This window comes from Acomys minous (assembly GCF_964271855.1).
Source record: "Acomys minous genome assembly, chromosome: 13".
NCBI classification, from domain to species: domain Eukaryota; kingdom Metazoa; phylum Chordata; class Mammalia; order Rodentia; family Muridae; genus Acomys; species Acomys minous.
In genome coordinates, this window is record NC_140495.1 from 57,406,415 (window position 1) to 57,421,765 (window position 15,351).

General features: G+C 47.7%; 1 protein-coding gene across 7 annotated transcripts in view; it reads right to left on the reverse strand.

Annotated features, from left to right (window-relative positions):
- Positions 1-3,104: 3,104 nt before the first annotated feature.
- VWA3B (von Willebrand factor A domain containing 3B) overlaps positions 3,105-15,351 on the reverse strand; it is a 185,507-nt gene continuing 173,260 nt past the window's right edge. For 5 of the 7 annotated variants that reach the window (XR_014773982.1, XR_014773983.1, XR_014773984.1 and 2 more), the window contains 5 exons: positions 15,026-15,163; positions 13,414-13,496; positions 4,144-4,314; positions 3,648-3,878; positions 3,106-3,159 (listed from right to left, as the gene is read on the reverse strand). Coding sequence is in view for 2 of the 7 variants with exons in the window: in XM_084754602.1 (XP_084610728.1) it covers positions 3,755-3,878; positions 4,144-4,314; positions 13,414-13,496; positions 15,026-15,163 (516 nt within the window). In the remaining 5 variants the exon portion in view is untranslated. Of the gene's footprint in view, positions 3,884-4,143; positions 4,315-13,413; positions 13,497-15,025; positions 15,164-15,351 lie in introns of all 7 variants that reach the window. The other 2 variants (XM_084754603.1, XM_084754602.1) reach the window with 2 other exon arrangements.

The following is a 15,351-nucleotide window of genomic DNA, read 5'->3' on the forward strand; positions in this document are numbered from 1 at the left end:
TGCTGGGAATTGAACTCAGGACCTCTGGAAGAGCAGTCAGTGCCCTTAACCTCTGAGCCATCTCTCCAGGCCCTCAGAAGTATTTTCAACGAAGAGAGTTAAAACAGCAGTAAACCAAGCTTAAGTTCCGGTCCACGTGTGGTATCACTCCTTTCCTGGTATATTCTGGAACGCTCACAAACAGGACCATTAACTTTTGCCTACAGTGACATACCCTAACTTCCTGCAACTGCGTGACCCAGAGTTTGAACTTACAGTGAGGATCCATTTTAATATGGACCAGAATGACCAAAAATGGTAACAAGGTGGTGAATTGTTATTTATCGTTACTGTAGTTACTTTTCTTCCCTATTTGTTGCTGTGATAAAGTCACTGGAGGCGTGGCGTGGTGTTTGGCTTACACACCAGGGTTTCACTCCATCCTTGACCTGGAGGCGTGAGCCATGGAGGACCACTGCCTGCTGCTTGCTCACCCACAGGCTCCTGCTTTGCTTCCTTACATCTGCTATGGCCACGAGCCTGGGGAATGGTGCCTCCCACAGTGGCCTGGAGTCTGGCACATAAATCGACAAGCATGTCCACAGATCAACCGATAAAGACAACTTCTCAGTTGACAGTTTTTCCCCCAGGTGGTGCTAGGCTATTGACAATGAGTGATAAATAGGCCTTTAGTATAGAATGAAAAACCCACGCAAGGGGCCCGAGGCCCCGGGCCCCTGCAGCAAAAGCAAAGGTTTCTAGTTCTGCACTTGAGCCAGATTCAGGGGATGGCCCTGGTAACACGAGGACTGATAAAATCCCAGCTTGCTGGGGCTTCCAAGTTAAGATAGGAGCGAGCAGAAAACATGGAGACTTTCCCAGAAGTGTCTAGAAACACACACACACACACACACACACACAGAGGCATGAGTCTGCAAGCAGGATAGTGCCCAGGGAGGAGACACACTGTGCCTTGGGAAGTGTTGGTAGGAATTGATGGTATATTATTATTTTATTTTTATTGGATCTATGCCAAAGAAAAACAGATTAACTATTTCTCTAACAGACGCAGGTTTAGGATAAATATAGTTAGAGGTAGAAAAGAAGGTGGAAGGATAGCCCTATTTACTTATACCATGCACCCCCCCCCCACCCCGCCCCTCCTGACCACCCAGCTCCTAACAAAGTCCCAGGCTCTGAGAGAGAGAGAGTGTGTAGCTAGGAACCATTCCAGAAGTCAAGGTGTGACACGGTGCTGAACCATGCCCCCCGAGAGCAAAGGTGCTCACATCCACATGTGTATCTTTCAATCCTGGTTTTGTACATTAGGCTTATCCTGAGGAAAGCCTCCCAGCATTATCATGAATTGCCTATTAATGGGTGTGTCTATTTGTTAAACTCTGTGATTCCGGGCACTTTTGAGACAGGTGTATGTGAAGAATCTAACTCACCAGACTGACTTCTTTTCATTCTTCTAAAACATCTTGCTGTGGTATATTTAGTGGTAGATGTCTTTTTGCATCTCTGTGCTTATTATTAAGATGACTTCATTGATCGAAATATGCCTAAAGTTGGGGCTGGAGAGATGGCTTAGATGGTAAGAACACTTGCTGTTCTCGCAGAGGACACAGGTTCAATTCCCAGCGCTCCCATGGAGGTTCGCAGCTTCCTATACCTCCTGTTCCAGGGGATCTAGTGCCCTCTTTTGGCCTCTGCATGTGCACATGTGGTACATACACACTCATGGAGGCAAACACACATAATAAAGAAAGAATGAAACAAAATACTCCTGCAGTTTAGTGCTGAGGTGCCTTAGGAGACCGACACACAGAGAAATAGTTTTAGATAAACTTAGTTCTGGCCTTTAGGATGTTGTGATCGTTAACATGTGGTTAACTCTCAGTGTAATACATCTGCAGTCTACAAGCCACCATGAGGCTCTGCTGGCTCCACCCACCTTTGTTTATCACGCTCACTTCCGGTCTAGATTGAGAACCGTGGTAGGGACTGACAGGTTATACATTGCGGAAGGGAGGTCAAAGGGAAGATTTACAAGAAATATTGGATATTTGACCTTCAGAGGAGCTGAGGCCCCCCCTGACTTAAGTAATCACCAGAGGCTGGCTGACTTCCCTGACACCAGGTCAACAGCATCTCTAGAGGTTCTTTGTGGCCCATTAAAACAAAGTTTTCTAAGAAGGAAAAAAAAAAAAAAAAGGAATAAAAAACCCGAGAACATTGAGATTGAGAGAAGGAAGAGAGAGGTGGCGGCCATCCTCCACGACTGTGGACTGCCCAAAAGCCCGGCCGGTTGAGCGATGGATGAACGCAGGAGGGCACCCATGCTTTCAGGCACTGAAGGACCTCGCTCCCCCGACCCCCACCACCACACCATTCAAACTTTCCTCTCAGGACTGGAGAGGAAAGTTGCTTCAGGTCCTGGGCGGGCAGGTGCAGCAAGGCCTCCTGCCACCCACATGCTCCTCTGTTTTGCCTGCCACTTTCACTCTTTAGCTCTTTCCTCACAAGGCTGTTGTTTTCCAGCCTTAGGCTAAGCTGGCGGTTCTCATACTCCCGTGATTTTAGGAGTGGATTCCTCCTCTTCATTTCTTCAGTGCTAATGTTCAGAAATGTGAACACCATGTTTAATTAGCCTGTGCACTTTTTGAGTATCAGAACTCTTCCTATCCTTTCCATTTTCCAAAGGTCTCCAAGGTTTCTTATTAATAACTTGTGCTTTTTAAAAAATAGCACAAGGACTCTTACTAGCTAGAAAAGGGAGACCCTGAGAGAGCTAGTTTAGCTTTGAAATTAGTGAGAACGGAATACTTTGATATGATGGTACTAAACTGTGGTTGAAGAAGAGTAGCAAGTTGGGCAGTGGTGGCACATGCCTTTAAGCCCAGAGCTTGGGAGGCAGAGGCAGGGAGAGCTCTGAGTTTAATGCCATCTTGGTTCTAGGAAAGCCAAGGATATGCGGAGAAACCCTGTATAATAAATAAATAAATAAATAAATAAATAAATAAATAAGTAAATAAATAAATAAATAAATAAGTGAGGAGGAGGAGGGAGGGACAAAGAGGAGAAGGAGACAGCAAATGAGCACCCAGAACAATGTTTTTTTTTTTTTGCAGTGTAAGGGTTTATTCGGGCTCTGCACTCAGAGGTACCTACAACAGACTACAGACAAAATCAATTAGGAAGGGCTCGATAAAATGATCAGAAAACAGTAACATAGAAGATGCTTAGTCTTGCAGGTCTCAGACAAGCTACCAACCAGGTCTTAATTTCAGACTTCACATGTGTGACAAAATCCTTAATTCACAAGAAAGAACCAATTTTAAATGAGATCATGGGTGTGGAACCTGATTACATGGACCCCTCAAAGCACCTTGAACATTCCAACAGTGGCCTATCAGGCTAGTGTATGCAAAGCGAAAGCGAATGAGAGAGAGAGAGAGAGAGAGAGAGAGAGAGAGAGAGAGAGAGACAGAGAGAGAGAGAGAGAGAGACAGAGAGAGAGAAAACAATTTTGTGGCTGGCAATGGCAGACAAAGACTGGCCAGAAAAATCGCTAAGTTCAACCGGTAAGAGCTGGGTTGGGGGAAGAAGAGGAGCTGGCTCTCACCCACCAGGAAGGCAGTGGATGGAATGAAGTCAAGCCTTACCTCAGCAGAGAGGCTTGCTCCACAGCGTCCAGAGGCTAGGATCTAAGCAGCCCTGAAGGATGGTGGCTTGCTTAGAATTAGCTGCCACAGGGGTGCCTTAGGGGTCCTCAGCGCCGGGTCCTCAGCCCCTTGTGCTGTGGGTGGCTGGAATCTGTCAGGACAGGGCTGCTCCTGGTGCTGGTGTCCCAGCGGAGGCGAGGTTGGCGGCGTCCTAGACCACGATCTGAGAGCCTTCTCTGGGAAAGTGGATGTCAGCATGACTGGGGGGGGTGGGGTGGTGCTTTCGTTGTGCTGGGACCTACACTGGCTTGGAAACTGGGGAACATCTTACATACACTACTCTTGAAAGCGGTTTCAAAGTGTCCTCTAGGTTCAGGGTGCCTCCCAATCCCCCACCCCGGACTCAGGGAAGGTGCTGGGGGTACACTCTGGGGACCTGGTGCCATGGGAAGAGCCGTCGGACTCAGGGAAGGTGCTGGGGGTACACTCTGGGGACCTGGTGCCACGGGAAGAGCCGTCGGATTCTGAGCACATCTCCCGGAGAGGCGACCTCTTGGTGGGCTTCTTTTTCTTTTTTTTAAGGCTCTCTTGTCGCTGTTTCAAATCCCTAGCGTCTTCTTCAATTACCGTCCAGACCGGGGAAGAATGACTTGCCTCTACTTCCTTCCTGGAGAGGAACAGGGGACAGATTGAGATTGATTTCAGGCACAGCCTGAATTTGACAATTGCAAGGTGTCTGCAGAGACCTCCAAGTCATCTCTTGCATGGGTCTGTATACTTCATACCAGCTCAGGTACCCCAAGAACATGCTTCCATGCTCACCAACCCATTGCATCAGGTTGGCTCCGGCACTGCTCCACCTGTCCCCGAATCGGAGGTTTAAAATACAGACAATAGCTTCCATACCCCCAGGTTTTGCATCATCAGAAACCCTTTCCCAAATGCCAACAGCAATGTGACCTTTAATTACATTTCATAAAAAAAATCCTATGCCTAAGATTGTCATAAATTGCGACTTATTCAGAAAGTGCACCAGACAGAGTTTATTTATCAAGGCGTGTTGGCTTTTCTTCAGAGAAGGCATCTTGAGAATGTTATGACTTCATCCTATCCCACTTACCATGGCCCCTGATTTGGCAAATTTCTCTTTTTCAGGGACTTCAGGCTGTGTTAAGAGCACTAAATACCTGAGTTTAAATGTCCATCTTGTTTCACATTTCAGCACCAGTCATCTTGACAACCCCGGCCTCCACTAGAATCCTTTTTTATTTTGTTTTTACCCTAATTAACTTCAGATCATTACTGCTGCTAATTCTTCTGGATGATGTCAGATGGAAAAAAGGCTTTTGGTTATTTTCAGATAGAAAATTCCACCGTTCAAAATGCTCTGTGACGGATTAAGATTTTATCATGTGTGATTATTTTCAAAGACTGGCACAAGACTCAGGAAGGGAAATCCCAAGAGAGGGTAAAAAAAATCAGCCTAAGGAGTAGTGGAATAATAAAAAAAAAAAAAATCTTTCCTGTCCCCACTCACCCGCACCCCCACAAACTACCATATGTGAGGTCTGAGCTTGTATAGATGTCACGTCTTTGGGAAGACAGTTGCCTAGAGACATATGGAGGCCACACCCAAGGTAATACTGAGGCCACCTGCTTTATAAACTCGTTCCCACATCGCTCCCAATGGTCCCTACTCTGCTGCCTCCCTCAAAGCTAAGTCCGCTCTGTTTTGTTTTTCTCCACTGGCCATCCATTAGCGATGATTTCAGGTTTTATAGCATACAGCTTCTTAGGGATGTGAGCAAAACTAAAGGGTAGCAAAGAGTTTCCCAGAGGTTCTGAAAGCACTCAGGGAGTAAGCAGAGGGACCCATCTCCCGGCTAGGGTAGGGCAGGGGGCAAGAAACAATATGTGCATAACTTTTACATGAATGAGTTACAGGCCACCTATTAATGCAATTTTAGACAGGCAACAATGAAACAACAGGTGTCACTGTTACGGTAAAACACAACTAACACATTAGTAACTGGGAAAATGTTACAAAAGAGAATACGTATATTTTCATTTTTGCTTGAATAAGCAAGGCCTTGAATAAGCAAGGAAGGGTAGACATCTTGAAGTAAATTAGAAACAGTTGCCTCTGGGAAATGGGTTTCAGTAGAATTGATATGTTTCCCACTTTTTACACTAAAATGAATGTATCTATGTATCATGTGTATGGGTGTTTTGCCTGCATATATGTCTGCACACCACCTGTGTGCCTGGTGACTGTGGAGGCTACAGGAGGGGACAGGATATTCTGGGCCTAGAGATATGGACAGCTTGAGCCACCATGTGGGTGTTAAGAATGGAGCCTGGGTCCTCTGAAGGAATAGCTAGTGCTCTTACCCACTGAGCCCTCCCTCCATATTCATGTTTCTCACATTTAAAATATGTTTTGCAACTGTTATACATGGTAAAGAAAAACAATAACGCTTTTGGCTTTGAAGGACAATATGAATCAACACAGCAGATGAGGAAACGCTATAAGAATATACAACAAGCAGGGTGTGGTGGTGCACGCCTTTAATCCCAGCACTCAGGAGGCAGAGGCAGGCAGATCGCTGTGAGTTCAAGGCCAGCCTGGTCTACAAAGTGAGTCCAGGACAGCCAAGGCTACACAGAGAAACCTTGTCTCGAAAAACCAAACCTAAACCAAAACAAAACCAAAAACCAAAAAAGAATACACAACGAAATACAATAATTACTGTTGACATGTTAGACTGTGATTTAAAAGGGTTTTCAGTTGCTTTTAATTTATGAGTAATATTAACTGTGCATTCATTTTGGAGCAAGACAAGTTGTCATGGTTAGAACAAAAAGAAGGTTTGATCAGGAGAAAGCTGTTTTCTTTTAAAGATGTATTTGTTTTTATCTTATGAGTATGTTGCCTGCACGAACATAAGTGCAGCACATGTGTGAGCTGCCAAGGAGGCCAGAAGATCCAGCTGGAGACTGGCTTGCCTTGGGCTACAAGGATGCTCTCTCCACATAGGGCTGATTACAAGCTTTTATCTCTGTTCTCCTCTGCCTCCTCCTCTTCCTCCTCTCCCTCCTCTTCCTTGTCCTCTTCCTCCTCCTCCCCCTCTTCTTCCTTCTCCTCCCCTCCCCCTCTGCCTGCCCCTCCCTCTCCTCTTCCCCCCATATCTTCACCTCCTCCTCCCCTCCTCCTTGTCTTTTTCTTCCTCTTTCCCCCCTCTTCTTCCTCCTCCCCTCCCCCTCTGCCTGCCCCTCCCTCTCCTCCTCCTCCCCCCTCCTCCTCCTCCTCACTCTGCTTCTTGGACACAACCACTATGGACACAGGAAGGGCTGCCATGCCCCCATAGACTAAGCCATAACTGTGACTGGACATGACCCACTCAAAGGCTTTATTTTGTTCAATCTCACACTAAAGCAGGATTAAATTAGATGGTGTATTAGTTGTTTTAGGTTATAATTTGATTGAGTACAGAGCTAAGTTCCCCTTATCTGAAATATTTTGGACCAGAAGAAATGTTCCAGTTTTTGGACTTCTTGCATATATATAATGAGATACCTTGGAGATGGCACTTGAGTCTAAACAGGAGGCTCAGCTGTGTTTCCCACACACCTTTCTTTATGTGCCTTGCGTACGCTGATGTGCACTCTATCTTTGGTGTCTCTGCATTGTGACTACAGCCTAACTCCTGGGTCAGGCGTGACACTTTCTGCTCATGGCACCACGTTTGTTCTAAACAAAAGCTTCCCGTTTCTGAGCCTGTCGGATTTTGGGGTCTGGGATTGGGGATGCCCAACCAGCAATATGATAAACAGAATCAAAATGTGGGCACAGTGGACTAGAACGAGGAGCCAGGTACCCAGTCTTACCTGGCTCATTAGAAGGTTCTGGTCTCACTTCTAGGGAGAAAATGCTGAGAAACCATGCTACTTTTTTTTTCTGGGTCAAAATCCAGTTGATCAAAACTTTTTCAATATACTGGTTCTCTTGCTGGCTCCCAGCATCCTTTTTTTTTCTACACTGTATCATGTGTCTCTTTTGCTTTGGAGCAGGAAAAAGATGAGAAGACCGCCAAATTGACAATTGAGGGGCAGAAGAGCAGGAGACTGATAGCGTTGGTCTGAGAGTCTCTGAGACTTTGAGGACACCATAGCATTCATCTTGAAAACAGGTAAGGGCTTTGTCCTCATGGGCCTCGAAGGATATGCATTGGCAGAGGTTATTGCTGAGTTCCTTGGTTTTCAAGGCTTGGCTCCAGGAGAGAAAATGGGCTCTCATCTGACTGCAGGGCTGAAGAGTGCTAATAAAATGGACAGACTTGCTGACTTGAAGGGCCCAGCTCCCTGCCAGGGGACTGCTGCAGGAGAGACCATGCTAGAGAGAAAAGTGATGTGTTCGTGCTATGCCAGAAGCTGCCGGAGCCTCCAGGTTTCAGTCAACAAGCTAATTCCACTGCTGATGAGAAAGTAGTGGCGGGCTGTTCTGCACTATCTGCACTAAATCACTCGGGGATCCCCACTCCCACAGAAACACATGCCCCAATGCCTGGAAGTCATAAAGCTGCTCAGAAGAGACACAATGGGAGGCTAATGTTTGTGCAACAGGGAATAGCGAGCTGACCACAGACTCAAACAAGACACCGCCAAGTCCCGAGAAAGTCTTCCTCTTAACAGTCTCACACACAACAGTGTCCCCAAAGCCCATGCAGTGCCAAGCAAGAAGCCAGAGCAAGATGTCTTTTCCCATCAAATGGGGTTTTCTGGAGCCCAAAGAAAATGGTCAGTCCTGGCTTTCCTGAAATCACATCTGGAACATTGTCACTACTACAGTTGTTATAATTACAAAATCACAAACCCTCTCAAGAGAACATTTTTCTAGAGGGCTGACTTGCCCGGGCCTTGCTGACAGGTGTGCAGGTTACACCCCAGCTCTACTGGAGGGATTTGCAGCGAGCTCCAGGGCACCAGGTGCGTGAATTCTGCTCAGGCCTGCCAGACGCCCCAGACACCTGGTTAAGGTGATTTCCCACAGGAGAGAAAACCAGAAACCAGAGCATCAAACCCACCAGGTGCCTTTCCCTGCAGCAATGAGAAGCCCCGGAGAGCTGACAGGAAAGAACAGGACCCCAAGAAAGGTGGCCAGGGATGTCTCTGCCTGGGTGAGGACACAGGGTGCTGAACTGCGCGGGTGGGGGATGGAAGGGGAGTTTCTCCTGTTCTGTTTGCTTCTTAGAGTTTCTGAGATCACGAGAGAAATTACCTCTGTCTTCTTGAAATGAATGTTCTACACTGGACAGAGGCCATTTTCACTCAGAAAAGGTATGTAGAGCGCCATAGGACACAGAGGAGGAAGGAAGAGAAGTCCTCCTGCTCCCTCAGCAGACCCGCTCAGGGGGTGACACGAGGGAAAACAAGCAGCTGGTACCTGTACCACATGTTTCCGGTGGCAAACAAACTGATGACAGTGCTGCCCTCTGAGAGCTAGACTTTTTCTAGCAGGCTGCCGTTTTGTTTTGTTTTGTTTTTTTGAGATGGGGTTTCTCTGTATAGCCCTGGCTGTCCTGGACTTGCTTTGTAGACCAGGCTGGCCTCAAACTCACAGAGATCCACCTGCCTCTGTCTCCCGAGTGCTGGGGTTACAGGCTACGATGGCATATTTTGTAAGCCAATCTTGCTGAAGTCTCTAAGAGTCACTTAGCTGTCAAGCATGGGATGAAAACAGAAAATTGCATGAACTCTAGTTGGTTGGCTTTGGTCTTAGCAGTCTTCTGGATAGCTTCCTTCCCACCTTTCACTGTGTAAAACCCTCCACGGAGGACCAGGGGAGGCTCTATCTGCAGTAAGTACTGGTAGCCACAGCTGAAGCCCCGGGAAGGAAGAGGCAAGACATTGTGCATGCAGGTCCACCCAGGTGCCTGGAGGTGAGGGGTCCTGTCTGATCAGTCCTGAACTGATAGACATAGATGAGTCAATACCTGAACCTATTGTCCTGTTGGGGTCAAAGCCTGCGACACATTTCCTTAATGATACATGAATACAAGAATCAAGGCTTTCAGTAATGACCTACTAGATATAATGGCCCTCAGACTCGCCACAGACATCCAAAAGGAGACGTCACATGCATTAAGGAAGTGAGAGTTGGGTGCCAGTGGAAGACCTGAAAGGAAGCAGAGGCTAGAAAATAGCTCCACTTCAGCCTTGTATTCAGCCCTGGTTATAGAGGCAGAGATGAGTGAGGTCCTGGAATTAGCAAGTTGAAGATGGCCCCTGAACAGGACAATTAAACACTGCTTGCTGCTCCGAGGAAAACAGTGAGCAGGGGGAAAATTAGAGAGTCAGTGAACATATCTCCCGTGGGACATGCTAGAGGCAAGAGTGGATCATTAGCTGCTAAGAAATTTAAATAAGGCCCAGGGAATGTAGAAAACAAAGGTTTGTCTTCATACCGAAAGGAATGAATTTTAATTAAAGAAATGAATGATGGATGATAATTTTGAGTTCAGTGAAAAGAGTCAACACCTAAACTTGTATTCATATTCCTTTATCATAGACTAGAATTTTTTAAAAAAAATTTTTTTTCTCCAAAGGTTCATCTGCTGTAGGGTGGGTCTTTGATGCATCCGGGTGGAGAGGTGATGGGTCCCTTAAAAGGTGAGACCCAGTAGGAGACAATTTGGTCATTGAGGACTTTTCTTGGAAAAGTTCTTAGCCTTAGGCATTTTGTGATAGCACCAAAAAGTAGACTGAGGCATATTCTAGCATAAGGGAAAATTTCCATAATGAAAACCTAAAAGAGCTGCAATCAAATGCAAGTACATGGGAGAGGGTGGCCTGGACCAGGGCGTTCACAGTGGTGGGGATGCTTGAGTCCAAGCCTTGGGATTTCCCGGGTGGCTGAGGAATAGTGTTCTGGCAAAGTAGCACATAGATTATGTAGAGCGCAGACCTAGAGGGTCAGCTTGAAGTGACGAGGAGCAAGTGAGACCAGAGAGACAAGCTACACCACACTCCTAAGAGAGATAAGAGGGACACAGATGGGGTGGGGACCTGAGAACTTTCAGGTGAGGGAGACGGTACGAGGACAATTTGAATTCAAAGAAGATTAGTCAGCTGAGCCCTAAGGGAACATGGCCTGCATTTGGGGCAGGGCTAGGCTGGAGCAAGTCAAGGCTTCTACCTAAAGCACTGAGCTACAACAGAGCTGAAAAAAAAACATCTCCAAGTCTGGATCACAATAACCCGGAGGCAGATGGGGTGTGGTGACTGACTAACAGATTTCTGCTTGGACAATTCTATGACTGGAGGGTAGGAGGATGAGCTGAGACCAGGAGCCGGTGCAGGGACTGAGTTCTGTCTGTGTGCATTGAATTGAAGCTCCTGCAATGTCAGGTAAGAGGCTGGGGAGGTGGCCTGTTGAAACACAAGAAGACTTGTGGTCAAACTCCTGGCAACTACATACACATTGGACGTAGCTGCATGTGCCCCTAACCCTAGTGTTGTGGAGTGGAGACAGGGGGATGGATCCTGAGAGCTCACTGGTCAGCCAGTGAGAGATTCTGTCTTTAAAAATAATATAGTGATAGAGAAAGATACTCAACATCCTCCTGTGGACTGTAAATGTACATGCACGGGTACCTACACCACACACACACACACACACACACACACACACACACACACATACACACACTCCAGTGAGCAGTTTTGAGTGATGCCATCATGTGCAGAACACCTACACTGGGCCAGGCATAGCTGTGAACGCCCATCTTAGCCCTATAGCCCCCAGCTGGAACAGAACACGAATCTAATAGACAGTTTCCAAAGCGCCCTTTCCACTGTGCTTATCCACCACAGCTGTCCATTATGCACTCGTGCAGCTCCCAGAAGGACTCAAGTAGGGCCCTGCTCAGGGGTTGCAATTCTGATGCAGAGCCACAGACTGGGCTGGAGAAAGGCATGGGGCTGGGGGTGGTCCTTGGTGCAGGTAGCATCATGGATGCAAAGCCGTGGGTAAAAGCAGGCAGCGAGGAACTCCGGAGAGCAATGGCAGGCTTGAGCCGGCAGCTTCACAAGCCAAGTGCAAGCCCAATGCCTAAGAGGTCTCAGCTGTGCTCTGCGGAACCCCTTTGTGCTAAGGGGTACAGGGAAAACTGTTGGCTGTGGTTTAAGGAAGGCCAGGGAGAGAATTAAATGGAGACAAGGTTAGTCCACTGTACAGAAGAGACTGGCAGGGACGTGTGAGCTAGATTGCAACACACACACACACACACACACACACACACACACACACAGACACACACACACAAGAGGGGCGGGAATATATGCATGGGCACATACATGCACACTCTGTGCATAAATTCAGGGGCAAACTTGTTTTTCTCCTGAGGTGAAGGTTTCATGGGGGAAACTAAGGAGAGAGGACAGTAGAAGGCAGTGGTCACCACTGAGTAAGGACCCAGGACATGCAGGATTAGTAGGCAGTGGTCACCCACTGAGTAAGGACCCAGGACATGCAGGATTAGTAGGCAGTGGTCACCCACTGAGTAAGGACCCAGGACATGCAGGATTAGTAGGCAGTGGTCACCCACTGAGTAAGGACCCAGGACATGCAGGATTAGTAGGCAGTGGTCACCCACTGAGTAAGGACTCAGGACATGCAGGGTTGAACCTTCAGAACTGGTGGGCAGATCGGTTTTCAATAGAAGGAGTGACACTAATTTTTTTTTTGACATCATAGAGAAAGGTTAACAGCCTCACATGCCCAAAACTGGGGGATCCAGAGTGTATTGTTTTTGTATTGAAGGTGAACAAAGGTTAAAGGCTACCCAAGAATAAAAGAGCCTACTCCTCCAAACAACACACATGCTCTGTGAAACCGGAACATGTTTCCCAAATCCCCTCACCACAACCATTGTGCGAACCTCACAGTTGTCTTTCCTTTATGAGCCTTGCCATCCAAGGCCATGGCTCTGTGACCTCAACTTTGTTTTTGCTGGCCTCATGGCCTTGGGCTTTTTTTGTGTGTGTGTCTGCCCTTTAGGCCTGGAATCTTTCCTGTTGACACTGGGCCAGTCCCCCTGCACATCTCTCTGTGACTCCACTGCCTCAGGTGGAATTTTCTTTATCCCAGTGTAGACCCCAGGGACCCCGAATCACCCGACAACACACTCATGTGTGAAGCAGCCTCAGTACGTCACTCCCACCTTCCTGTATGGAAGGCACAGTTAGGGGACAGTTCCCGAATGAGGTTTCATTAGAAGGCCTTGAATTCTTACACACAGAAAGGGAACAATTTTCTCTTCTTTGTGGCAGGATTGGATGTTTTTACAAAGGGCCAGTGAAAATACTGTGGGCTCTGAGATTAGAACCAGATGGAGTGACAACAGCAGCTCAGTGACGGGACCTTGACAGATAACGGTTAGAGAACAGCCTTCCGCTCTACTCCTCCCCCTGGTACCAAGAGGGTGTAGAAGAGGTAGGAGGTGAGTGTACTCACACCGGGGGTAGGAGGTGGGTGTGCTCACACCGGGGGTAGGTGGTGGGTGTACTCACACCGGGGGTAGGAGGTGGGTGTACTCACACCGGGGGTAGGTGGTGGGTGTGCTCACACCGGGGGTAGGTGGTGGGTGTACTCACACCGGGGGTAGGAGGTGGGTGTACTCACACCGGCGGTAGGAGGTCGGTGTGCTCACACCGGGGGTAGGAGGTGGGTGTATTCACACCGGGGGTAGGAGGTGGGTGTACTCACACTGGGGCTGACTTTATCTGAGAGCAAGAGAGAGTGTACTTGTTCTGGCTGATCTTAATGAGTGCGCTCCGAGGGCAAAATTCCTGTAATCACACCAAAAAGAAGTCATGTCATGGAACCCGAGAAGCCCCTCCCCCCATCCCAGTTTGTGAACAGTTTTGTTCCAGCTCAAGCCGTTATCATAGCTACTAGTAATTACCCTACTCAGGGTGCCAGTAAGGGAGCAGGTTCAGTTCAGAGTGTGCAGCATAATTTTCTACTGAATAAAAGTCATTTCTTCCTCTTTATCAGTCCTCTAAATTCTAGGTCAATTGCCAAGTCTACCCAGGTTAGTTTGCACATGTACACACACACACATGCATACACATAACACACACACACACACACACACACACACACACACACACACACACACAAACCCCTTTCTATCTTTCTGCCAGCCCCAGCCATCTCTTTCCTGGACAGCTGTAATCATGACCCTGTCGCTGAAAGTCATGCTTTCCCTTGTGATATTTCCCAGAATCCTTATGGACATACTCTCCCATGTCCTTTCCCCTGACTGTAGCATTCTGGCCCCCAGGGCCTTCTCGCCCCAAGGTCAACAACAAAGTCACTCCCTGGAATCTGAGATCTTTCTTTAGGGACCTCTGGCCATCTCTCCCTGTTCCCTGAGGCGCGCCCTGGGACATCATTTCACACATCCCTGGCTTGATTCTCCCATGTTTCATCCTCAAACAGCACCACACACTGGAGATAGTCATCCAACAGACAGACCATGAGGTGGCAGAGGAGGACAGGGCTGAGAAGGACCCAGGAGGTGCCCGTATCCTTAGGGCTTGCAAAGGAACACAAGAAGACACATTGAGAAAGTGGTGAGGAGGCTAGGGAGGCGACTCAGGGCATAAAGAGGGCGCTGTGCAAGCTCGAGTGGAGTTTGGATCCCTAGAACCTGTGTAAAGGCTGCGTAGGCACGGCAGCCCATCTGTGATCCTAGTGCCAGGGTCCCTGCCTAACTAGACTAGCTGAACCAGTGAGCTCCAGATTCAGTAAGAGACGCTTTATTCTTCTCTGGAGGATGATGGAGGATGTCGATGGCAGTCTCTGGCTTCTACACACATCTGAACATGCATACAGACACCACACACACACACACACCATACACACATATACACAGACACACACACACCACACACACATATACAGACACACCACACACACACACACATATACAGACACACAGAGAGAGAGAGAGAGAGAGAGAGAGAGAGAGAGAGAGAGAGAGAGAGACAGAGAGAGACAGAGAGAGACAGAGAGACAGAGACTGAGAGAGAGAGAGAGAGAGAGAGAGAGAGAGAGAGAGAGAGAGACAGAGAGACAGAGAGACAGAGAGAGAGGGAGACTAGAGTGAGTCTGTCCAGCTGTCAACTGCACTTTGACAAGGAAAGCCCATATAGACAAGGCTCTCCCATACAGAAGCAAGGAGACCACAGTGCTCTCAACACGAACTGATTCCAAACCACAAGGGATGCGTGAGGAGGGGGAGGGGAGGAGACAGCTGTGCTCCCTCGGGTCTTTGCCTTGTGGGCAAGCCATTTTCTGGGTGGGCACTTACTCTGCGGTTGTTACACTTCAAAACCGTGTAGAACTTTTCTGAAGGCATACCCTGATTTGGAAGGGCTATGACGATGGCAGGGACATAGAAGTCAAATCCTTTGTTTGTCATGATTTTGGCAAACACATAGTCCCCAATCTGAAGAAGAAAGCACATCTGTTTACAGAGCTCATACATAATTTAACATAAGCTTCTTTCAAAATGACCTCAGATGAGCGGCAGGTGATACATTCATATAGAGCCTTTTTAAAAAGTCAGATAAGGATTCCAGAGTTCTCTGAGCTTATTGGGCCATACCTGCAACTTTATGAGCACTTTGGAAAACC